Raw genomic sequence first — 24,120 nt, forward strand, 5'->3', positions numbered from 1 at the left:
CATAACAAATAATGTAACATAATGGCTGGTGGTGGCTATAACAGTACCGTTTTAAGGTACAGTTACAATCATGAACAGTGATTATTAGGTAAGTATCAACTTCTCTAATGATTATTTTGTACATAAAAGTAATTTACCTGCATGCATAATTGACAAAGTAAATAGGTAAATATGCTGTAATTGTGAATATGAAAACATAATTACTTCCTGTAATGAGTAATATGAAGTTACTTAATAATAAAATTGTATAAATCATACACAGATGCGTGTGTGCCACCAGACAGTAATTCTGAAAGAATTAACTATTTTAATGTTTAATTATATTCTGCTGCTGATTTTAATTCAATTCCCAGCATTGCTTTGCATATTGGATACATGGTAATGTTCAACTCTATTACATTATTCCATACTTGTCACGACAGCTCGGTTTTTCTTTATTGGGTTAATTTATGGCATAAATACATTTTTTGTTGCAGCAATATGTAGATTTTAACAGTTTTAAACATACTTGTCCTTATGTCTTGGTAGCCACCACAGAAAAACAGTTCCTGCAGAATTATGAAGAAAATACTGACTGTATGAATTGCGAAGATATTTAGAATTACTCACATGGAAAACACTCTGCAATTACAGAGCCAATCACTACTGCTGTATTGATGCTGCAAATTTGCACCTGAGGGTAAAAAAGCCAAAGAAAGACGAGAGAAGGAGACAGAGGATTTAGTTAGTTGAGCAGTGGAAAAAATCAATTTGTTTTTCAGCTTCCACCGTGTCTTTATTTAGTCCATTATTGGGCTTAAATTGTCTTTTTATTGACTGGTGGGAGACAATGTGTCAACATGTCCCCTGGATAATGTCAAAGGTGTCAAACTCTTTCAGCATACTCGCTGAATGCACAAACTATAAGCAATAACTAAGATCCAATTTTTGCACGGTTCAGGATGCCTTAAGCTTGATTTATCCCCGATTAAATCACCCTGTGCTTTCAGGACAAATGATCTGTCTCTGAGGCTCGTGGGCAGCCAGCATGACAACTAACATTTGACATAACTGATGGCTTAAGGGCAGCTGATATTTCCAGCCCACAGAAAAAATGCCTGATAGCGCAGCGGAAAAGGTGGCACTGCCATTTAGACTGCATGTGTTCACTCCTGTGTAGAATTGTTTTGTTAATCTGACGCTTCATGATGGGGACTGTGGAAAGAGGGTCGATGCAGCAGCTTCCAGGGATAAAGTCTATTTTCTCTCCACAAAAAAAAACAAGGGGGGATAAAATGTTATCTGTTTTATGGGTGCCCTGGGAGAGCTGGGTGCTCAGCTGCAGTCATGGGACACACTGTCATGCCACAGTAAAAGAGTATTACTGGTTGCAACACAAGGGCATCGCCTTGTTGCCCTGTGACTGTGACTAGCAAGTGTGAATTTCTCTTTTGTGGTCAGTGTAGTCTGAAGGAGGAAGAAGGTTCATAAATCACGCTCACATTTTGTGTTGTGAATCTTCTGTTTCTGTTCTGTGCGTCAATACAGACATGGAGTCATTACACAGAAAGACTCTTCCTCGCTTTTATGAGGACATAAAATTAAAAGTACCGTGTACTGCATAGTCCAAATGTGTGATGCAATAAATGAACCATTTTGAGTGGAAGTAACATCAGTGCACTGGCTCAATTCTAGTCATTAAAAAGAACAGGATTGAAATGAGATGGTACATGATAGCACCCTCTGGGGAAACTAAGGTGAGTGTAATATAATTTCATAAATGTTCCACTTGAGGTTTTCTCATTATCTTGCTTTAACCTCTCCAGTCAACATGCCCGTGTGGAACTAGCAGATCAGTTCTTCTGCCTAAACATCTCTCACCTCGTCCGACTGGCAGTTTTCACTACCACTCCCATTGCAAAAAGCAATACATTTGGCTTTTTTTATGGATAAATACTAAAAACGAATTAATTGTTCCAGAAACAATTTAGTAAAATTTTCAACCAATCTTGTTGTTTAGCAGAGATTGTGCTCAGATCATAATGGATATGACTAGTTCAGTTTTATAGGACTGCATTGATGTTTCTGGTTTGCAGTTTACCCCAGCATTTCCAATAATCAGTGAATCACTGGCATGGCAGGGGATCATGGCAGGGGATTGTGTGTTCCACATTTGTATTTTGTCGGCATCAGAAGTCATCACATACGCTGGAGGCAGTTTATTCCGGCACAGTTGACGGTTTTGTCTGCTTCCTGATCTCAATTTCTGTTCTTTTTAAGTTTTAATCTTGAATGAATCAATTAGTGTCTATAAATCTGGTTTTTCTTTCAAGCGAGATAAAAGACTACATTTTAAATAAAATGCCAACACTTCTTTTCCTTTAATAAACTGTCAAACTGACAAGTGTTATCAGTGTTGTTATCAGATAATATGAATGCCTGCATCATGAATATGAATGCCTGCTATGTAATTAAAAACTAACTTTGTAAATATTTTTTCCACCTTTATTTACATAAAGGTAAAAAATGAAAAATGTTATGTATTGTGCATATTGAATTATTTTATTTGTATTTTCATCCATCTTATGGACCCTCATACAACACCAGGCTAATTGGTGTGAGGACAACAATTATTACTGACATCAGATGCAACTTAATTGTCAAATCAGTTCACTTCTTTAAAGATTGTTGTAACCACATTAGTTAGAGTCTAGTGCAGAGATCCCAAGCTTACTGAATGTACACGCATGGGTATTTCCCTTAAAACAAAACTGAGGGACATTTTATCCTTTAAATGTCACGAGAACGTCCACATTGTTTAACTGGACGATCAGAGACATCTACTGGCCATGAAACATACTACAAAGTAAATTAACTGAAATCCAGTGATGGGCGTTGGGTTGATTTTCACTTTTTGAACTGGATACAAGTTTTTCTGTCATTAAATTTGTTTCTTGCCCTTCACATTTGAGAAGGTTACACGTCACAGACACAATTCACCAGATCCCTTTTAGTAAGGTCACTCACAAATGCCCAATAACTTCCACCAGGCAATACAAGTTGTGCTGTATCTAATTACTTCATTCATTTTAACAAAGAAATGTCACTCAAACTTCTGGTTAGGCACAGAAAAAAATGATTTAATTTCTTTATAAAACATGCGTACAAACACCAAGTGAAGACATTTTATGGATACTAATACATAAAAGCTTGATATTCACAAAAAAGCTGCATGTATGATACGTAGTGTTGATAAACTCTGGCACACACACACAGGAATATTCAAGACAAAAGCAACATATTTCCCCTTTTCAATTAAACAAACATTACAAGCTTCTCATATTGTGACTCATGTTGCACCCTGAATAAACAGTTCAATGAATACTTTTGGGTTTTATTTTACAGCTTAGTAAAAAATATACCAGCTTCAAATTCAGCAGTAACTGATTATGTGACCAGTTGTGTTGTTTATACTACGACATTTTACTAAATAGAGTGCTCTAAGTCTTTCATGTGTCGCAACCAGACAAAAGTAGCACCTGAACCTGCAGAAACCGCCTTTCATCTGAACATCTTTCATCTCATAGTTAAATTTCTAAAGCCTGTACAGAAGGCAACATGTGGTAAGGAATGTCAATCATTCACTCAACAACATCCAACAGTGAATCTCAGCAAAGAACATATATAATGTAACAAACCTCCAGATCAACAAATGGCACAGTTACTGCACATAATCAATAATGTATCAATAAAATCCCTTCACCTATTGTATATTTTACAACATGTGAAATTCAGCATTTGTGTGATGCAATAATTAGGTAACAAGTGTAACTGCTGCCATCTCATGTTCCTGATTCACTCTGTGTACACATATAGTGTACATGTAAATAAAATAGTAGCCAGTGTACGTGTGTGCTAGGTCCTAATGTATCTACAGTGAGTGCCATGAGTCTGATATCTTAAAACTCTGGACTGTCTAAGTATAAACTGAGATCATAATGTTGACTGTCAGTAGTTGAAGAACTACATTATGTAGGTCCAAATATGACTGCTGATGTCAACAGCAGAGAATGTGGAAAAATAGTTTGACCATAATCAAACCTAATAAACAAAAACACCTTGGATTTTTCAAGTTCTTTGCTTAAAAAGATCAGTATTTTCACTCAGTTATAACAAAAGTATTTCACCAAAACAAACATCAAATATGGATGCTATACCAATATCAACAGCACTCACTGCACATAAATATCCATACAATCATCCTGCCTTTTCTCTCATCACTACTCCTCCACATTCTCCAAACCAACTCTTACTACCTCCATCCTTCATACTATCTTTTTTTTTTTTTTTTTAGCAAAATAAGTTCCCTTTAACACACCTCTTCTCTCCTTTTCCTCCCTCTTGAACATGACAACAGCGTCTGGTCATTCAGCTGTCTGTAGAACCACTGCCCTTATTCTTGTTGCGACTGAGAGGGAACGTGGACTTGCTCTGTGGCTGGGTCATTTTGCTGGCCAGGTAGACAAAGGGTTCAATCAGTGTGCGCCGGTCCACCACCGACACCTCCCACAGACGCACCTTCTCATTCTTTGCCCAGTTCTGGGCCATGTTAGAGTCAACTCTCTTCTCATCCTGCTTGTCCAGCTTGTTACCCAGCACAACAATGGTCACCTGTGGATAAGGATCCTCCGGTTAGCCCCACATCAGTATAGTCTCTAGCCCTGTCCACATCAGTGCGCTACAACAACAACATTAGCAATGGCAACAGCTATGGCAGGTTGTCTGTTAGGATTCAAAAAGAATCAGGAGGAAACAACATTCAAATATAATATAACCTCACCTCTTTCTTGTCTCTGTGGCGGTCTATGTCCTTCTTGAGAGCCTCCATCCGCTTAAAGGACTCTTTACTATCAACGCTGTAGACAAGTACAAAACCATCTGCAAATGTGTAGTAATGTCGCGGAAACTCCATCCCATCCCGGAGTCCGCGGGTGTCATAGAAACGCACCTGCTCTCGTGTGCCGCGGTCAGTTTCTATGGAGCCAATGTAGATATCCTCCAGGGTCTCCATGGGCTCTGAACCTAAAAGAGGATAAAAAAAAGACAGACACATACAGTGTGATATTTTGCACAAGTATTCAGAAAATTATTTGTAATTAATACACTGTAACTAGCACTTTTACATTACCTTATGTGAAACAAATATCAATACATTTTGTATACGAGAGTCTTAGGCTGGGGTTACAAACTGCAGTCATTTTTTTGTGAACAGAAACCTAATTTGGCAGCTATCATGTCAATAAGGGTTAAGTGAGTACAAATTAACATTTACTTCTAAGTAAACTGGAATGTAGCTCTCTAGTTTTTGCCTTTGTGTTCAAGTTGACTATGACCTGTAATTAAAATAAGATATTTTGCTTGTTCTTTTGCTATTCCCAAATATTTACTGAGTATTAATGATTGTGTTTTTAAATAACATTAAACGTACCAGTCTATCAGGAAGAATTAATGTCCATCAAACTAAACAGTTTAAATATATAATGCCCCTTGAATTACCAACCAACCTGGAACACACTGTTGACGATCTACAACTGTATGTACAGTGCATCCAAGGCAGGTCAACAGTGTTATTTGAACTAATAAATGGAAAAACATGGAGCAGGTTTTATTGTACAGTAAAATGTATACCTGCAACGTGATTGGCATACAGTAGTTGTTCCAACACAGCCGTTTTACCAACTGCAGCCTGGCCACACACAACCACTTTACAGCTTTTGCCCATGACTCACTCTCAGGTCAGAAAATCTGTTTTTCGAAGAAGATACACAGATGGAAAACCGTTGAGTCAAATACTTTTAACTCTGAACTTTCTATTAACGTTAAAGTCAGTACACAGCACATATTGTACTAGACTTGCGTTTTGGGTAGCAACGTTGTTAAATGTGATTCTGTTATGAACAATTGCTAACTTATGACGAATAAATGACAAACCAAAAAAATACGTTAGTCATACTGGTAGTATGCTAACGTCTCTAACGTTTGCTAGCTTCAGTCTATGAAATAAAGAAATAGCTTAGCATTAGCTTCCAGTGAGATACAGAGTCACGATTACACATACCAAGTAGCTAATGTTGTCTGAAACTGACAAACCCGAATAAAATGTGTCTTCAAAAATATAAACACTGATATCGGCTGCCTGTGGGTATATATGTATTAGGTATAAGAATAATTTTCAAGCTTGCAAGCAAACCGTTTTTCTTACCCAACGGACTACTTCCTGTTTACAGTGTACGTAACTGCTGCAGTATGTGGCCCCGCCCCTCCCCATTGACGGCAAAATGGCGACGGAGAACTGTGATGCTGTGAATATGGACCCTGATATGGAACTGCTCAGTGACGAAGAATTAGAAAGGTAAGACAAATTAAGGCCCTGTTGTCAGCGGCTGAAAGACATCTATAACGAAGCCTTATACTGAAATGTGTACTCAAAAGTCATTGCCATGTTAATTTTCTCATCGCACAATGAAAGCCAAGTAAGCGCGCTACCGCTAACTGTTTAGCTAAATTTTGCCCTGGATTGCGCTTGGCTTGGTTGTCCTCCACTTAGCTAGCTGTGTTGGATTTCTGGGTTACTGTCAGGCATACTGTAATATCTATACATCAGCTGTTGCCTGTGGAGAGTAAAAGTTGATCCGGCCGACAGTACTGTTTTGACATTATTGCGATATTCAACGTATGATACTAGCTCTCTAACTAGTTAATGACACTATTCGCTCACTGTGTGGTCGTGATGTAAAGCATGAAAGGCTTCCAAAAAAAGTCATGGCAGTGGCCCACTGCATGGTGTCATATGTTCCTGGCTCAGCTCCCTGACTGCTTCACAAAATAGCTACGTGTTTGATTGGTGTAGACACTTCTGCCCTGCTGGTTTGGCTCTTTCTATGTTTAGCTAACTCAGTGCCAGCAAGCTGTCTGATGCACATTGTCATTCACAATTCTGGACATGCCCTCTTTACACATGGTTTTGAAAGTGATGCTCAGACTTAATGGTCTTTTAAAGAATAATGTTTGCAGACAAGAAGTTCAACAGCTAGAAGTTCAGTAATCTGTAAAACAATCCCAGCCCGTTGACCACCACGTACCTGTATAGAGCTCTGTCCAAATCTGTACTCTTCTCAGTCTGCTAAATTTGCCTTTAACCTTTTTTTCTGTCTTTCTGCCCACTTTTACACAGGGAAGCTGAGGGCTTCAAAGAGCAAGGCAATGCCTTTTATATCAAGAAGGATTACGCAGAAGCTTTCAATTATTATACCAAGGCCATAGGTAATTATGCCCAAATAATTTGGGTCAGTCTTCCTGTTTGTCGATCGAATTATGTTGATTTCGTGCTTGGATAAAAAAAGGTTGAATTCTGTCTGTCCTTGATAGGATATCAATGACTTGTTTTTTATACAGACATGTGTCCGAAGAATGCAAGTTACTATGGAAACCGGGCGGCCACGCTAATGATGTTGTGTCGGTACAGAGAGGCTTTAGAGGATTCCCAGCAAGCAGTACGACTAGATAACACCTTCATGAAGGCAGGTTGTGGGAAACAAACCGTTATTTTCTATTAAAGGGAAAATATACTCTCGTTATGTTTTTATATTTTTATATTGTTATAATGGAGTGTTATTTTGTTTTGCTGCACTTTCCCTCTGCCTGCCTCCTCTACTAATGCTTTGCTAAATGGTTTTCCATATTGCTGTGGACAATGCCTAGAGAGGGGCATGAGCATGTTTATTTTTGATTTAGCAGTAATGTGTGTAAATAACGAAATAAGTAAAATTTGCTTCACAATAGAGTATAATTAACTTGGAAGGTGGTTCTATATAGCCCATAGAAATTATTTTCACACCTTCAAAAAACATGTAAAGGCCCATTAATTATTATTGAAGACACAATAAACTAAAAATGCTTGACCTTGATCTCATTTTGTATTATGTTGGTGCAATTATACCCATCAGGTGTGGAAACTATAGACTAACTGGCTTTGTTGAGGAGATTTTGCACACAGCTACACAAAGCTATAAACAGCTTCTACTTGGGACCATGAACTTTTTAGTGTAGCAGAGCTGTGTACCTGTTCAACTTGTGGAAATTACCAGTTTTATGCATGTATATATTTTTGTTAATAGTGGTATATGGCTCCTAAATACATAAGATATAACACATCCCTATAGTAGTTCAATGAATTATCAACCATTACTGCAGTATTGCTAGCATTATGCTTTTGCAGAAGGGATAAAAAGGTGTGCCACGTAACAAAGAAGTAAGTTAGAGCTTGTCATGGTTTAGGTTTTTGCACACAGTGCCCAACTGATTTCAGCACGCGTGGGAATTGAGGGATGTTATCTATTCAGTTTGTAAACTGTAAGTCTTTTATCCACAGGGCCATCTGCGAGAGGGCAAGTGTCACCTGTCCCTTGGCAATGCTATGGCTGCCAGCCGCTGTTTCCAGAGGGTTCTGGAGCTGGAGACTGACAACAGCCAGGCCCAGCAGGAGGTGAGTTGGCCTCAGTTTGACAGAGCATGATCTGACAACTTGGACTTGATTATCCACTGTCAGATAAGCTTTGGCCAAGCTAGTGCAAATAAAGTGAAATAGTCTGACACTGAGCGGTTTAAGAGGAGATCAACTAGAGTTACTGTTAATTCTCAATTAAAAGGACGTTTTAGTTTTTAGGTTATTCACAGAATTACTGCTGCTTGCATTGACCTGGTTTTACAAGCACTGTGCATGATGTGAGAAATGCAAAGAAATTAATTGACTACTACAGGTCTTACGCATTGTCACTGAATACCACAAATCCCTTTGTCAGCTAAAGAATGCAGAATCCATCCTTGAATATGAGAGAATGGCAGAGATTGGATTTGACAAGAGAGACTTCAGGATGGTAAGCTACACAGTGGTTACAATCTTACTCAATTTTGTTAGATGTGTGGTAGTTCACCAGTAACAGACATGCCAAGCAACACAGACTACAAGTGTGCTGTTGTTGTCTCTAGGTTGTTTTTTGCATGGACCGTGCCTTGGAGTCTGCCTCAGCCTGTCACAGGTTCAAGATACTGAAGGCAGAGTGCTTAGCCCTGCTGGGACGCTACCCAGAGGCTCAGTCTGTTGCCAGGTAAGACAGCATATTTGAAAAATAGTTGGCGATTCACTTGTTTATTGGAATTTATCATGATGAGCTCAGGGTGAAAGCAAAGAAAGACACAAGGGTGTTCATATCATGACACAACAAATGAGTAATCCTATATCCCAGAGCTCTGTAGAAACAGGACAACTATGATATATGACTTGGAAGAAATAATACAGAATGTACCGATCTGAAAGGGCTAGAGTAATTGTATTAAATGTTAGGCTCTGACTGCACTGTGATTTCTTAAGCTGACTCATCTTTGCTGAATACAAGTATGCCAGATTACTGAAATCCATGGGCTGTAACACCTGATGGTTTTAAAAACTAATGCACAACTTAATGTTTTTGTGGTTTGGCACATGGATCTAAGAAGTATAAGCTTGATCTCGAATTTGCTATTACAGAACTGTAAAAATGGCACATCCCTAAAATTGATCATCCCACCGGGTTAATTTGCCTTGAAAATGAAGTGTCTTCAAGAACTGAAGAAGCTGGGGAAAGTCATTCTCACAATTTAAAGCTGGAAATTAATAACTTTGGCTGGTGCTCTCCTTCCATCGTGGATATGTCTGTTACCACATTTACTATCTGTTGCTACACCACTGCATCCTTGTCCACTGCCTCATCACTGCAGTGAAGCATAGATTCCACAGTTTACTGTAGTTTTCAGAACTTTTAAAGTTGATGGCACAAAATGCCCTCTTTGTGACGGGATTTCTCTTTGTTTGTTTCTTTTTATATATGTATGTTTTCTTTTAGTATTAATATTAGTTATTTATTCCTGTTTAGTGATATTCTGCGAATGGACTCCACTAATGCAGATGCACTGTACGTGCGTGGTCTTTGCCTGTACTATGAGGACTGCATTGACAAGGCTGTCCAGTTCTTTGTCCAGGCACTGCGGATGGCTCCTGACCATGACAAGGCTCGGCTCGCTTGCAGAGTGAGTAATTCAGTAGATAAGTGTTTTATAAATCAAATAAAAATGTTTTTTATGAATTCCTATAAATACGACCATTACATCTATGTCCTATGGGGAGCCTTTTCCTCTAAAAGCGGATGTTAACTTAGGAAAATTAACATTGTGGAGTGACATTGCTGTTAAGGTAGCCCAGAGTAGCTTTTAAGGTTGTCCTATGTATTGTCTTCCCAGAATGCCAAAGCACTAAAAGCCAAGAAGGAAGAGGGGAACAAGGCGTTCAAGGAAGGAAACTTTGAGGCAGCCTATGAGCTGTACTCTGAGGCACTAACAATAGACCCCAACAACATCAAGACTAACGCCAAGCTGTACTGTAATAGAGCCACTGTTGGATCTAAGGTGAGGGACACGCACAGGAGAGATACCACTGGTTGCATCAACATGTTGTACATTTTTTGGCACTTTTGACAGCAGAATAATTACTTTTGCAAAGGAGAACAACTCTGTCAAAATACAGAAAAGGAGAGAAGAAAAAGTGTCTGTTAGATGAAGGTAAGGACAGGAACAAACAAAACTGAAAACTATGAATTCTACATTATAACGGTTTGTGGCAGCCATACATAGATACAGTCTCATACAAGTCACCAGCCATAACACACACACACACACACACGCACACACACACACACACCCTCATTTGGTTAGTCATAGGGTAACACAGGCACAGACTTTGCAAAGTTCCCATTCCGTCCGTCTGACATTATTAAATGTTTTTGGTGTCCATGTTGAATTTTATTCCGTCACATTAAGATAACTAGGCCACTACTTTTCTCTCTCTATCTCACATGCCTCACATGGTCACACTTTTTTCTTTTTCTTGGAAAGCTGAAGAAACTAGAACAGGCCATTGAAGACTGCACAAAGGCCATTAAACTGGATGAGACCTACATCAAGGCCTATTTACGGAGAGCACAGTGGTATGTCCATGTTTTCTGATTGGATCATTAATAGAGACAGTAAGCTAAACTGTTTTTGGTTTTCAGATGACAAACACAAGAAGACAATATTATCAGTATCTGCACTTTTATTATAAAGAAACAATAACAGACGTGTTCATACTCTGCTGCAGCTATATGGTCACAGAGCAGTATGAAGAGGCAGTGAGAGACTATGAGAAGGTTTACCAGACAGAGAAGACAAAAGGTGAGAAACGGCTGACACGGCTTTCAGCACTGATATTTCCCCCTTATTCTGTTTGTAACCTCTGTCTTTTTTTATTCTCTAGAACACAAGCACCTCCTGAAACATGCCCAGCTGGAGTTGAAGAAAAGCAAGCGGAAAGATTACTACAAAGTGCTTGGAGTTGATAAGAACGCCACAGAAGATGAGATCAAGAAAGCTTACCGCAAACGGGCCCTTTTACATCACCCAGGTGCTTAACTGAGCAGAAAATGTCCTTTAACAGTAAAACAATCATTACGCAATTCTACATAACACTTTATACGTGGTGTTTTTTTCCCTTCAGACCGTCACAGCGGAGCTAGTCCAGAGGTGCAGAAGGAAGAGGAGAAGAAGTTTAAGGAGGTGGGCGAGGCTTTCAGCGTACTTTCAGACGCAAAGAAGAAGTCTCGCTATGACAGCGGTCAAGATCTGGAGGATGATGGCATGAACATGGGAGGTTAGCACCTGGGCAAGGCTTGGGGTGGGAGGTAACAAGGGGGAACAGATCAAAGTGCCTTTTTATTATAAAACAGCTGTTGTTTTTATGGTGAGCCTGGCTGGAAAATTCTGTGCTGATGTTGATTCTTACTTGCATTTTGTCCCCATCAGATTTTGATGCGAACAACATTTTCAAAGCATTCTTTGGAGGCCCAGGGGGCTTTAGTTTTGAAGGTAATGTATGTACTGTGTGTGAGAAACAATGCTGTTGTACTGTCAACCATTTGGAATGACATTCACATTTTGAGAATACATCAGTTATTCACTTGTTTGTTGTTCGTTTCAGCATCTGGACCAGGAAATTTCTTCTTCCAGTTTGGTTAATTGGAGGATTAGTCTACCTAAACAGTGACTACATCAGGACTTTTCAACAACGTCAAACCCCCGACCCACCATCCATATTTAATGACTGACTGATTGCAAGTCTGATTCTTGTCTATGCCATTGACTGAATGCAACCCACATGCAGCAAATGATTTAAAGCCCGTATAGCAAGGACACCAAGACAACTCAGACTGAGTTGATAGCGTTACTGGTTTTGGATTTGGTTTTCTTGCTTCCAGAATGAAACAAACTCGAAAGTCAGTAATGCTTAGCAACACTGGTCCAAATATTCTCTGGATGTTTGAGGCAGGAGAGATTGTGCAGCTATTGTATCAGAGCTTTTAGGGATGACATCCTGGGGAAATTCTTGAGATGCAACTGAGTATTGAACAAGCTATTATCCGATTTCTCTCAACTTACTGCTGAGCGGGTATTCTCTGCATGAAAGTTAATAACTTGCTTAATGATTTCTGGAGAAAATCACTGAGCAAGCGACACCTCCCCCTTTTGAAGAATCTGTCAGACAGACAGTTGGCTGCTACGAATTCGCACTGAAAACTGACTCTTTGTCATAAGCCAATATAAGCACTTGAGCATTTTTTAAATTCACAACAGCTGGAGTCTAGACCCACACGTACAGTACAGCCGAAGCACACTAGAAAGATGGCAGTGGAGACAGTCGTGCTGGCTTTGTTGCAGCAAAGTCCGCCTCCCTCTTGTTGTCACAGGTTTTATGTTTGATGTTGCCATTCACAGATTGCTGCATTATACATTTTACTGGAATGTAAAGTGTTGATTTGTGATGATAGTTGATTATTTTTTCCATTTTTCTTATTTTCATATGTGTATTTATTGTAAATTTGCTGTCTAATAGAACCATCGGTGTAAGATGAGGACACTTTTCTGTTGTGTAAAAGTTTGGAAGAGGCACCATTTATGAGCATCCCTTTGACACAAATTCAGGAAGATAACTGCTTTGCTTGGTCTGCATAAAATACTGCGCAGAAGTAGATGATGCTCTATGTGTTCCTTGACTGTGATGCAAGTTGTCAAATTTTATGCAATGTAACAGATATAAGAATAGAACAAGTATGACACGATATATGTTTGCTTTTGTCTGAGAAAGTCAGGCACTGTGTGATGATGGGAACCTGGTAATGTTCAGTTACTTCCTGATGAGTGTGTTGTTCTCTTGGTGCACTTCATGAAGCAACTCTTCATGAAGAAGAGAAAAGCGTCCTCATCTTTGCTCTCATTGTTTTTGCCCTTATGGTGAAACCATCCTCTCTTTACCCTTGAAAAGTACCAGCCATGTCAATAAAGTTGGCCGCCTCTGGGTTTCCCCTAAATTGTTTATATTCTTTTGTTTTAGTGGCATAATAGTACTATAACAAAATCCTATCAAGAATAATAATATTTAATGAGGTTGTCAACAAATATACTGAGTACTCATGATACTGAGAAATGGAGTTAGACTTGTAGTAAGCGGGACGAGCAGAAGATGGCGCTGTTTCCCGCTCTCGGTTTGTTGGTGTGGTTGCTAGGATACCGTATGACCGGAGCTGTAAATGGCGTTTCGATAACCTCCCTTGAGTTAAATTGTCTGCAAGAGTTGCTATGACCAGAAAGTTTGCCTAAACATGTCAGACACAGATGGAGACCACGAAGGCCAAAAGCCGAAGGGCGTATTCTCCACTTTGATGGCCGACGGGGATTGGCTGTACCTTAAAGGAGAGTATAAAAAGGCTATAGAGAGCTACACAGCGGTGAGTAACGTTAACTTAGCTAACCTAACGTAACTAGCCAGCTAGGCATGGCATGTTGCACCAACTATCTCCTCGTCCTATGCTTATTAACTTAACTACAGAACATTTTGGAATTGCAATATTTTTAACTAATGCTAATCCAAGCATGCGGGATTGACTTGCTTTTGGTCTTCAGGCACTGACGTTAAAGCCTGATGACAAGACCGGCTTTGTTGGAAGATCCAGATGCCACCTGAAGCTGGGGCAAGCTGAAGACGCTTTCAAAGATGCAGAGGCTTCACTCAAAGAAGACAAGTCATTTTTCGAGGTAAACAGCAGGTTACTGAAATGTTAAAAAAAGAAATAAATATATTTATACTAAACGACAGCCCTTGTTGTAAATATGGGAGAATTTGTGGAAAGTGAAGCCTATAAACATTTATTTTAATGGTGATTTTCAGGGATTGTACCAGAAGGCAGAGGCATTGTACTACATGGGAGAATTTGAATTTGCGCTGGTGTTTTACCACAGAGGACAAAAGCTACGTCCACAAATACAGGAGTTCAGACTGGGTATCCAGAAAGCACAGGAGGCCATAGAAAACTCTGTTGGCAGTAAGTCATTTTGTGACTTAAACTAAATTGTAGTCACACAGCATGTGATCCTCCTCACACCTAAAGTCTAAACCATTTGTTCCTGTATGGCATCTTCTAGGCCCTTCTTCTGTAAAACTGGAGATTAAGGGAGACCTATCATTTCTCCAAAAAGATGAGGAGGTGAGTCTTTGTTGTGTCCCCATTTTAAGTCCTGGAAAAAAGACCCAGTAACAAAGTAACTCGTGGCTTACCATAGATTTTGCAGTTATTTGTATGTAAGGTTCAACCCTGGCCTCCCTTCTCATGCATATCGTTATGTTTCTGAATGACTGACCGGTAAAGAGGGCACAGCCTATTACTGCTATTCAGCATCTGACGAGGGAGAAAAAACAGCAGACCCAGAAGACCCCTAAGAGCGAGAAGACGACCAAACAACTTCTTGGAGAGTTTTACAGTGACAAGAAATATCTAGAAAACCTGCTTAAAGATGAAGGTACTATGTTATTTCACTTTGCCATACAATATTTTACTTTTTCTACGTTTTTGTTTCTCTGCATCTTCCATTCGCTGGCAGATTTAGTACACTAACTGTTTCTCCTCCAGTCGTTACTATTCTATATGTTTATTTAAACCCACCTACAACAATGTTTTTCACTTTGAATAGACTAATATTTAAAACTTTTACACAATGATCTACAGACTTGGTAAAAGGGAAGACGAAGGGTGGGGAACGGCTGCAGGACGTCATTCAGAGCTGCCTCACATACCTTGACACTTGCACCGAGTTCTGGAACCAGGAGAAACCTATCTGTGCACGGGAAAGGGAGCGCAAGCTCATGCAGCAAAAACGTAGCAAGCCCCGTCATAGCGCACCCTCTGAACCTGCTCAGTTTCTGCTGAAGAGCCTGGATGACATTGATGCAGGTACGGCAGGCTTCTGGCTGAACTTGTAGCTGGGTGCTTCTCTGTCTTGCCTAAGAAACACTTAATGTATGTTTGTCATCTTAGAGTTGACATCTGGAAATGCAGAAGGTAGTCTAAAGAAGTCGGAAGAAGTCATGAAGATAGTGCAGCGATGGTCAGAGAAAGATGTGCCTAATAAGAGAGAGGTTTTGGGCAGCCTGCACAGTTGTATTGGGAATGCCTTGATTGACCTGGGAGACATGGATAAAGCGTTAGTCCATCATCAAAAAGACTTGGAGTTGGCTAAACAGTGGTGAGAATTTGAAGAAATTACACATTAAGAGTACATGTATCTTACAGTATTTGATCAAATGTTCAGTAATCTTTCTTGTCAACAGCAAACTCCCGGATGCAATGTCCAGGGCTCTGGACAACATTGGACGGGTTTTTGCCCAAATTGGACAGTTCACACAGGCCATTGAGTTGTGAGTAAATAATGAAATAACAGCTGCACTTGTGTAATATATGATATTATTGCCGTCTTTTGCTAAACATGTTATTTTGATTGTAACAACTTTTAAAATGCTCTTAATGAGCATTGTTTTACATTGAGGTGTGACTATTGAAGATTAGTTTATTCGTTATTATTTCATTTTCTTTTCTCTGTATGTTTTTAATTCAGCTGGGAGAAGAAGATTCCCCTGGTCCGTGGTGGTTTGGAGAAGACCTGGTTGTTTCATGAGATTGGTTGGTGTTACCTGGAGCTTAATCGCCTTGAAGAAGCCAGAGACTATGGCGTCCGTTCAGTTGCTGCGGCTGATGAAATTGCTGATGAGAAGTGGCAGATAAATGCCAATGTTTTGGCGGCACAATCAGAATGTAATAATCTGTTTTTACATAATATTATTAGAAGTGTTCTAATATTTACAAAATCATTTACTGTGACATGTCAGCGTATTTGCTTGATATTTAACTTTTTAAACTATTTAGTGCTGCAGTGCTGTTGTCATGGTACAAACTACAGACCTGATCTCAATCAGTTCCTTTCTGTTTCATCTCAGTGAAACTTGGAAACTTTGAGTCCTGCGTCTCCCACTTTGAGAGAGCCTTGACCCTGGCCAAGCTGCAAGAAGACAACTCTGCCATGAGTTTCATTCAGAAGGTTCCCTTGCTGTCTTCATACACTTCCCTTCACCATCTTTTTAGTTCCACTTAAAGATATTTTTGATGGCTTACATTTATCTTTCTGCTTTCAGGCCCTTGATGACGCAAAGCAACACCAACCACTGTGAGGATGTCCTCAGTCAAGATCTGTGGTGCTTCAGAGTGCTAATTGAGAAAAAGACCTACAGACGACAACAATCAGCAAACACAAGTTGATGGAACAAAAAGAGACCAATAAAAGTTATCTCCCTCAAATGCGCATGTTTTGAGTAATTACTTCTCAAAAGTCAAAATACAAGCAGTCCATATGGAACACAAATAAAATCAGTCACTGGGTCTTTATGAGATTATACTGAGAAGTTCATATTGGGAGCATTAATCTCACAAGGTTATAGATATGAAGAGTAAAAACATGTCTGTGGTGAAGTGTTTAAAAGCCCCTACACCCTGCTCTATCTTTACAGAATTACTTCTAAAGAACAAATGCTATTATTTTCTGTTACAGTCCAAATGTATTTGTGAGGCTGCATTTTTGCCAGATTTCTATTTAAACATCTAGAAAATATGTCACTTAATGTACAAAATACAGAGGAATTGTATCACACACTTTGACACACCCACACACACACTGTCACCTGCCAACCATGAAGTCCCTTTTGATAACTTCAGAGTTCCCCACACAGAGTTGCTGCATCAACTTCCTCTTGTTACACCTCTCTTACATCTGTCACAAGGCATTCATGGTGTGATTTACACACAGATGACTGCTTCTTGCAGGGTTCACACACTGATATCAGTGGATTTGTTGTGTGTAGACCAAAGATGGAACAATTACAACTTTTGGTCATTGTCTGAGATGTTGATAATGATTGTGAGCATAGTAGCAAGCATCTTGAGAAAATGTCCCTGATACATTTCCGTGTGTAAATCTAAACTACTGCAGTCTTTCTGTCTGTGTGTGAGCCCTACTTGCTGTGATAGGAGTGGCATCACATATGAAGTGACCTCATATTAATAAATAGACATGGAGCTGAAAAATGGCAAATCATGTAAAATGGAAAAAATAAAATGTACAGTCTTTATTTCAGCACAGATGTATACCGATATATATATATATACACATACAAACAAGACAAAAAAGAATATAAAATAGAAATAAAGTAAAATAACATCCAACTTTATTCAGATATTGTGCATATTTTAACTGAAAACATAAGAAAAACTTAACGCAACTTCTGAGAAGAAAAGATCAGTTTACATGAGGTGGCGAGGCAAGACATTGTTTTCCATTAAATATTAACATTACATATTATATTTTATGCTACTTTATTCTATTTTTGTAGCCTAGTTTTGATGTTCTACTGGTGATCTAAAAATAAATACATATACATTAAAAAAACAACTCACAACATAGGGATTGTGCAAAATGTATTTATTTATTTATTTTCTCTCTCCAGCGGCGTCCTTCCGGTCTTCAGGGGCGTGTCCGTGGCCACGCCCAGTTGCGCGTTCCCGGGAATTTCCTTTTGAAGCGGGTGCGTGTCTGTGCCAAGGATTGCCTTGTCATTGTATCCAGAGAGAAACGCGTGGTCAGCGGCACCACCGACAGCTCCTCTGCAGCGTATCCGGTAAGCTGGCATTTTAGCAAACAAAGCCCTTCGTGCTGTACGCCACATCTCGAACAGATTATTTTTACGCTGATAGCCTAAAAGAAGTTGTTCCAGTGTCCCGCATCGGCTCGTATAAACATCAAACTTACTTAGACGTGGCGCTGTGGCTGGTGATGTTGTAGCCAGATGCTCGGACTGCCAGGCTAAATTGTTTTTGTCTGGCGTGCTAACGGTGTGTGCACGCCACTCCCCGCCCGGCCACATTGTGCACTTAATAAAATGTAATGTTCAAACAAAATCGATTTTCTCTGTTCGAAACAACATTTGAGCTCACTTCGACACGTATTTTAATCATTCCTGTTCTTAGTTCATTGAATGTATTAATGTATTTAGTCCAAACTTGGCTTAAACAAAAAAAAAAACCATCCCCTCACTCACTGCGCCATTTACTGCCACTGTGCCTCGCTGCCATCACCGATGAGATGGAGTTGAATAGTTATTCATTAACAGTTACAGCCTGAAAGCGTTGATCTGTCCCAGTTTTGCGTCTGTTTGCTTTCGGTGCTTGTGTATTTGTATCTGTAAAAATACTGTGTTTCATGTCTTTGTTGTTGTGTTGTGACTGCTTCCCCTTCTGTCTCATGACACGATGTGGTTTCACACATCTGTTAAATACCGCGTTTAGCAACAAACCCGACTGGCATGAGACACGAGCTGCCACACGGTGGAGGTGGATGCTCTGTGAAGCAATCTCACTTTTCCGCGATGCCCCCATTTTCATAACTGCCCTTTGTCTATGTTTGCTGGGAAGGTCCGGCGCAGTTAATGCAACAATGCAAGGTCTGAATGCAGTATTTTGCATTTGCAGTCATGCTTGTGTGTCTGTATCACTGGACTACTGTCTTTAAGATTTGAACACATGGAAATAAAAATTTGGATGAGCTGTAGTGCCAAAATAATGCCACCACCCGCACTAGAGTACAACACCCCTACCGAACAAAAATGGACATTATAGCTTAAAGTTGTTGTATTGAATTGTTTTAGATTGAATATGATACTGTGTCCACCTCCCGCACATCCAGAATTTATTAAAAATAATATGTACTGTATAAAAAGGATCCACTCCCAAAACTACACTCTTCCTTAAAGCTTGAATATTGGGTAACTTCCTGTTTGCCACAATCTTTAAAAAAACGATTTGATTTTGTGGTCTGAAAAAATGCTGTGAAAGTGATAGTACTTGGAGCGTATTCACAAGTTCTTTCATCTAGAAAATCAGACTGTCAACCATTAAAGATCCAATTTTATCATCATTATGATTAAAACTAGAGCACTCTGCCAAGCCCAACATGTAACGGGGTCCATCAAAATCCATTTCAGTCAGATTTAATTTAGAGATATGTTGTAGCACAGAATCATAATTGGAAAAATGGATACATGAATAACGCCATTCTCCAGTCTTGGTATGTATCCAACATCTTTCTGACATCATTTGATGAGTGTTGGAGTAACTGAATCGTAGGATCCTGTACTTGCTGAAGCTTGAATGTGTTTATAGGTTTGATGAATTCGGTCATCATTGGTCCAAATAAACAGTTTCTTTGTCTTTAATTTTGTATTGAAGGTACATGGTGGTGTGTGAAGTCAGACTTTAAGCCAGACATGGATACTGAAATCAGCGGTGAGGTTTTAGATGCGTCAGAGACTCCACAGCCAGAGGAGACTGTAATGGAAAAAGAGGTTGTGTCAAAATTGGAGACACCAGAGGAATCCACAGAGCCTGAGAAGACACCAGCTGCTGATAAAGAGGCCGAGCAGCTGGCAGTGAATGGTCACGATACAGAAGTCATAAACTTGAAAGAAACGGAGGAGTTGATTGTGACAGAAAAGGTTACGCAGTCTGAGGAGAAAACAGAAATGGAGATTGAGGAGCGCTTGCCCATAGAAATATCTGAAATGGAGTCAGTGCCTGGTGCGGTGGCACCACCAGAAGCAGATGAGTCATCTGAAAAGATCTCTGACCCAGTTGCAGCTTTCGACACAGAACCAGAAAACATCCCGCCTGAACAGCAGCCTGTGCCAGAGAATGACCCAGAGCCTTTGCCTGTGCAAACACCTCTGGCAGACAGTGCCCCTGAACCAGAGCCAGAGAAATTGGCAGAATCAGTTGCAAAAGCTGAACTAAAAGAGCAAACATTACCTGAACCCACCACACTGCAGCAGCCCGTGGACACACAACCACCCAGCCAAGAAGAGAAGGTGTCCGAACAAGTGGAAACTGAAACAGAATTGCAGACTAAAATGGATACTGGAGCAGAAGAAGTTAACAAAGAGGTGGTGGCAGAAAATGATGTCACAGCTGAGCCTCTGAAGGAGGGGGGAGAGGAAAAACCAGCAAAGACTGTGTTGGTGGCAGATGTTTCCCCAGAAAAGCCCACAGACGCTGTGTTATTAAAGGAGGAGGCCTCCGCTGAAAAAGGAAATGTGAAGGTTGAAGCTGAACCGGAAAAATCAGTTGAGTCTGACACTCCGAAGGGAGCTGAGGCGGCCGCAGAAGGTGACGATAAATCTGAGAAGAATGATGCTGAGCTTCAGAAGGAGGAGGATACAGTCCCTGCATCTGGCTCCCTGTCCTTTGCCCTCCTGGAACAGGAGCAAACCAAAGACGCCCTGCGAACCTCTCGTACCCTTGTTGTCCTCAGAGGCCTTCCAGGAAGCGGTAAAAGCTTCCTGGCACGTGCCATAGCTGACGCCTACAAAGACCAGTGCACCGTCGTCTGTGCTGATGACCACGGTGTGAAGCCAGAGAATCCAGAATCATCTGTGGATGGATTCAAGGCTCTGGATGAAGCTGTGGTGGCCTGCTGCAGTGCAGGAACCGCTTCCTCTCTGCTGATAGTGGTGGATGACACCAACCACACCCAGGATCGGCTGGCCCGCCTGGGGGAGATTGCCGAGCAACACCATCTTGTTACCGTCTTTTTGGAGCCACATACTGAATGGAGCAGAGATGTAGCACAGCTGATCAAGAAGACCCGGCGTGGACTAGAGGCGGCCCAACTGGAAGCCATGAGAGGTCCACTTGAGGAAATGTCCCTTCCACTTTACTTTGGCTGGTTTCTTCTCTCCTCCGTCCAGGACAAGGTCAGGTGCACATCAATGGACTTTCTGAAAACGCTGGACACCTTGGAGGCCTTCAAGAAACACTTGATTGACTGTGAGTGTATTTAAAGTTGTGTTTTGGTTCTTTTTTTTACAAAGATGAATGCACCGGTGAGAAATATTAAGTCTTTTTCTTTCTATATCTAAAATCTTTGGCATGACTAAGATGTAATTGACCTTGCCTTGTATTTACAGTCACTGGGAAACCTGAGAAGGAGGTGGATTTGGAGCAGTACTTTCAAGCCAAAGGAACCCTCCATTGCACTGCAAAATTCTGTGACTATGGAAAAGCAGAAGGTGCCAAAGAGTATGCACAGAATCCTGTAAGAAACTGCTCATTTGAATTGTTTACCGATAGATTTTTTTTTTTTTACTTTTGCAGTAAGTGATCATATTAATATAAATCTGGTGATGTTTGTTGGCATGTTAATTTATCACTTTACATTTTATTTCATGCATTGTGTGAACATTTCAAACAGTAACGTCCTAGCAGTGTAATGTTTGATTCGATTAAAATGTGGTGTTGTGATATTTCCTTCTCCCCACTCTCCAGGCTGTTAAAGAGTCCTATGGCTCTTCGTTCGAGCTGTCACTGAGTGCTCTCTTTGTCACTCCTCGCACTGTTGGTGCCAGAGTGTCCCTCACCAAGGAGCAGCTTTTGCTGTGGCCCACCGATGCCGAAAAGGAGGCAGAGTCTGTTGTCCCTGCAGCTGCCTCCCTGCCCCTGGGAAGCCGCGCCCACGTTACTCTAGGCTGTGCAGAGGGTGTTGAGCCAGTTCAAACAGGTCTGGATCTGCTTGACATCCTGGCCCTGCAGCAGGAAGGCCAGCAGGGGGAGCTCGTGGAGGAGATGGAGCTCGGCTCGCTGACCTATTACGGCGAAGGAAGGTGGCTGCTCAGTCTCAGGGAGCCTATCTGCTCCCCAGCCTGCTTCTCCAGCTTCTACGGGCGCAAGGAGCCCGAGCCGACCAAAAAAGAACCCGAGAAGAAAAAGAAGCAAAAGTGCACCATACTGTAAATGGCAAACGTGGGGATGTGTGGCCGGGATGACTGGTGAATTAAAACTTAGGCTTACTCTGTGCAAGGTTTGTGTGTTTGTGCAGTGTTTAGGGTTTCAGTTGTAGCCACCCTAAATCCACAAGCTGTGTGCCTTTTTTACTGTTGATTTGCACCACAACCCAAGATGCCTTCAATCCAGTTAGGCTTGTTAACGTTCAGTATCTTGTTTCACATATCAGTGCCAGAGTTGCAGTACCTGGCTATTTGCTGAGGTGTTAGCTGCGGTTTTAGACTACAGTAGTATAGCCTCCTCCCACAACTCCACAGTTATCTAAAACTTAGCTTTCCTCTTCTATACATGTCAGTTTCTCTCAGTATTCAGATATACAAAAACTAGGTACTTTCATTGCATGCATCCCAGGTTAACGGTATCAACATAGTTACACGTTTCTGACCTGCTAAGAGTACGTCTGCCGCTTCAACAGAATTTGTCTGGTGTTTCCTTTGTCTTAGTTGTAAGTTTAAAAAGATTAGCCGTCATTTCTGTGCATGTGTGTGTGTGCGAGCAGCCTAGGAAGTAATTGTTACAATAGCATATGGGCCAAAGTTATCTATTTGATTAAGTGTATTAGAATGAATGTCATTTATAGAGGTCCTTCCTTGTAAAGTCTTTGCGCTGTGCATAGTTAAAAAGGGAGATTGCTGATGAGTTTGGCATTTGTTTCAGCAGCTTGCACTTAGTACTTATCAAATGCTGTGAATCTCTGTCCATGTTTTGCAATCTTTTCTACTACGCAAGACTGCACCATTGATCCCTTTTATCCTCTTTGAACAGCACTTCATGTATTGCATTTCGATTTGTATCCTCTGTGACTGTAATTTTTGAAGGGCAAGTCCTACTTTGTGTAGCTCTTATGAATCACTATTTTTGCACTTGTTTTGTACACTTAATAAAAAAGAACATGCTTTGCTCCAGTAATGCAATTTGCCGTCTGTTCAGTACTATCAATGCAGTTTGGTCACTAGCATGCAGGCTGATAGCTCGGACAGTTTATCTGCACATGGTCATTTTCTCACAGCCTGCACTTGTAGTTGACCTTGTAAACCAGCAGAGGGCGCTCATCCCTTGTGCAGAGCTGATGAAGACATTTATGGTAAAGTTTTATACATTTAACCTCAATTAGCATCTTGTTCATTGTGTCGGCATTGGCTTCAACACAGACATCTCCCTCAGGATTATTCAAATATTGTATTTTACAACATTGTACCACAGACTGGATTGCACAATTTGTCTGCTCTCCCTTCAGTTTGCCCTTGCATCAGAAGCTGGCACAGTTAAAACATGTATCCTAGACCGCCCACAAGTGATAACTGTCTGCCTGTGGTGGAGAAAGTGCTCGGCTGTAATATCCACACTACATTTAGCTAGCTAGATTCATTAATACTTAATTGATCTTGAGGGACATTTAGGCATCCAGTAGCTTAAATGACATACAAAACACAAATACACAAGAAAATAAGAATAAAAAACAAAAACAGCAGCAGTGAAGAGATATGTAACCACCAGAACTACTACACAGAGCTGTCACTATTATTAGTTTTTCTGACTCTTCTAACTGCTGCATCACTCCTCTACTGTCATTCTCTTATGTTTTGTTATGCACTCACAAATGCTTACATCATTGCATTTGTGCATTATATGATTTTAACTTTTGTAAGGTTTCTCATCAGGTAACAGCCACAGTTGCCACACAATCACTAATTATCACAAAACTGAAGCCTGTTTGCTACTAACGCCATTAACTGGAATAAGTCTT

At 40.5% G+C, this 24,120-nt stretch overlaps 4 protein-coding genes across 5 annotated transcripts; 3 read left to right on the plus strand and 1 right to left on the minus strand.

The window, feature by feature from the left end:
* Positions 1 to 3,109: 3,109 nt before the first annotated feature.
* On the minus strand, positions 3,110 to 6,272 carry nkiras2 (NFKB inhibitor interacting Ras-like 2). Of its 2 annotated transcripts, none has more exons than XM_070923143.1 (4): positions 6,242 to 6,272; positions 5,668 to 5,784; positions 4,820 to 5,061; positions 3,110 to 4,650 (listed from the first exon to the last, which is right to left on the minus strand). In XM_070923143.1, the coding sequence occupies exons 2-4, from the start codon at positions 5,759 to 5,761 to the stop codon at positions 4,408 to 4,410; spliced, it is 579 nt and encodes a 192-aa protein (XP_070779244.1). In that variant the 5' UTR covers positions 5,762 to 5,784; positions 6,242 to 6,272; the 3' UTR covers positions 3,110 to 4,407. The 2 variants fall into 2 exon arrangements, with proteins under 2 accessions (XP_070779244.1, XP_070779245.1); XM_070923144.1 differs by lacking the exon at positions 6,242 to 6,272 and adding an exon at positions 6,098 to 6,207.
* A 30-nt stretch (positions 6,273 to 6,302) lies between these two features.
* On the plus strand, positions 6,303 to 13,472 carry dnajc7 (DnaJ (Hsp40) homolog, subfamily C, member 7). Its single transcript, XM_070922902.1, has 14 exons — positions 6,303 to 6,391; positions 7,214 to 7,302; positions 7,435 to 7,559; positions 8,411 to 8,524; positions 8,841 to 8,915; positions 9,028 to 9,146; positions 9,951 to 10,104; positions 10,315 to 10,479; positions 10,966 to 11,057; positions 11,210 to 11,283; positions 11,366 to 11,512; positions 11,606 to 11,758; positions 11,911 to 11,973; positions 12,086 to 13,472. The coding sequence occupies exons 1-14, from the start codon at positions 6,318 to 6,320 to the stop codon at positions 12,121 to 12,123; spliced, it is 1,482 nt and encodes a 493-aa protein (XP_070779003.1). The 5' UTR covers positions 6,303 to 6,317; the 3' UTR covers positions 12,124 to 13,472.
* Positions 13,473 to 13,763: 291 nt separating this feature from the next.
* Positions 13,764 to 16,761, plus strand: odad4 (outer dynein arm docking complex subunit 4). The gene is made up of 10 exons (XM_070923769.1): positions 13,764 to 13,889; positions 14,065 to 14,196; positions 14,330 to 14,483; positions 14,584 to 14,660; positions 14,808 to 14,958; positions 15,165 to 15,389; positions 15,474 to 15,681; positions 15,767 to 15,853; positions 16,051 to 16,247; positions 16,430 to 16,761. Exons 1-10 carry the CDS (start codon positions 13,764 to 13,766, stop codon positions 16,582 to 16,584), a joined length of 1,512 nt encoding a protein of 503 aa, XP_070779870.1. The 3' UTR covers positions 16,585 to 16,761.
* Positions 16,762 to 18,120: 1,359 nt separating this feature from the next.
* cnp (2',3'-cyclic nucleotide 3' phosphodiesterase) lies at positions 18,121 to 23,282 on the plus strand. Its single transcript, XM_070923366.1, has 4 exons — positions 18,121 to 18,160; positions 19,767 to 21,359; positions 21,500 to 21,627; positions 21,858 to 23,282. Exons 2-4 carry the CDS (start codon positions 19,805 to 19,807, stop codon positions 22,320 to 22,322), a joined length of 2,148 nt encoding a protein of 715 aa, XP_070779467.1. The 5' UTR covers positions 18,121 to 18,160; positions 19,767 to 19,804; the 3' UTR covers positions 22,323 to 23,282.
* Positions 23,283 to 24,120: the final 838 nt, after the last annotated feature.

This window comes from Enoplosus armatus, chromosome 17, assembly GCF_043641665.1.
Source record: "Enoplosus armatus isolate fEnoArm2 chromosome 17, fEnoArm2.hap1, whole genome shotgun sequence".
In the NCBI taxonomy this organism is placed as follows: Eukaryota; Metazoa; Chordata; class Actinopteri; order Centrarchiformes; family Enoplosidae; genus Enoplosus; species Enoplosus armatus.

What these genes read in the sequence shown, in the direction of transcription:
- dnajc7 (XM_070922902.1), top strand. Translation starts at nt 6,318, where the DNA reads ATGGCGACGGAGAACTGTGATGCTGTGAATATGGACCCTGATATGGAA. An exon ending in ACAGCCAGGCCCAGCAGGAG is followed by an intron (nt 8,525 to 8,840) that starts GTGAGTTGGCCT and finishes TCCCTTTGTCAG; the next exon opens with CTAAAGAATGCAGAATCCAT. An exon ending in TATTTACGGAGAGCACAGTG is followed by an intron (nt 11,058 to 11,209) that starts GTATGTCCATGT and finishes ACTCTGCTGCAG; the next exon opens with CTATATGGTCACAGAGCAGT.
- odad4 (XM_070923769.1), top strand. Translation starts at nt 13,764, where the DNA reads ATGTCAGACACAGATGGAGACCACGAAGGCCAAAAGCCGAAGGGCGTA. An exon ending in AAACCTGCTTAAAGATGAAG is followed by an intron (nt 14,959 to 15,164) that starts GTACTATGTTAT and finishes AATGATCTACAG; the next exon opens with ACTTGGTAAAAGGGAAGACG. An exon ending in TTGGAGTTGGCTAAACAGTG is followed by an intron (nt 15,682 to 15,766) that starts GTGAGAATTTGA and finishes TCTTGTCAACAG; the next exon opens with CAAACTCCCGGATGCAATGT.
- nkiras2 (XM_070923143.1), bottom strand. Translation starts at nt 5,761, where the DNA reads ATGGGCAAAAGCTGTAAAGTGGTTGTGTGTGGCCAGGCTGCAGTTGGT. An exon ending in GTATGCCAATCACGTTGCAG is followed by an intron (nt 5,062 to 5,667) that starts GTATACATTTTA and finishes ATCCTCTTTTAG; the next exon opens with GTTCAGAGCCCATGGAGACC. An exon ending in GCCACAGAGACAAGAAAGAG is followed by an intron (nt 4,651 to 4,819) that starts GTGAGGTTATAT and finishes CCTTATCCACAG; the next exon opens with GTGACCATTGTTGTGCTGGG.
- cnp (XM_070923366.1), top strand. Translation starts at nt 19,805, where the DNA reads ATGGATACTGAAATCAGCGGTGAGGTTTTAGATGCGTCAGAGACTCCA. An exon ending in CAAGAAACACTTGATTGACT is followed by an intron (nt 21,360 to 21,499) that starts GTGAGTGTATTT and finishes TTGTATTTACAG; the next exon opens with TCACTGGGAAACCTGAGAAG. An exon ending in AAGAGTATGCACAGAATCCT is followed by an intron (nt 21,628 to 21,857) that starts GTAAGAAACTGC and finishes CCCACTCTCCAG; the next exon opens with GCTGTTAAAGAGTCCTATGG.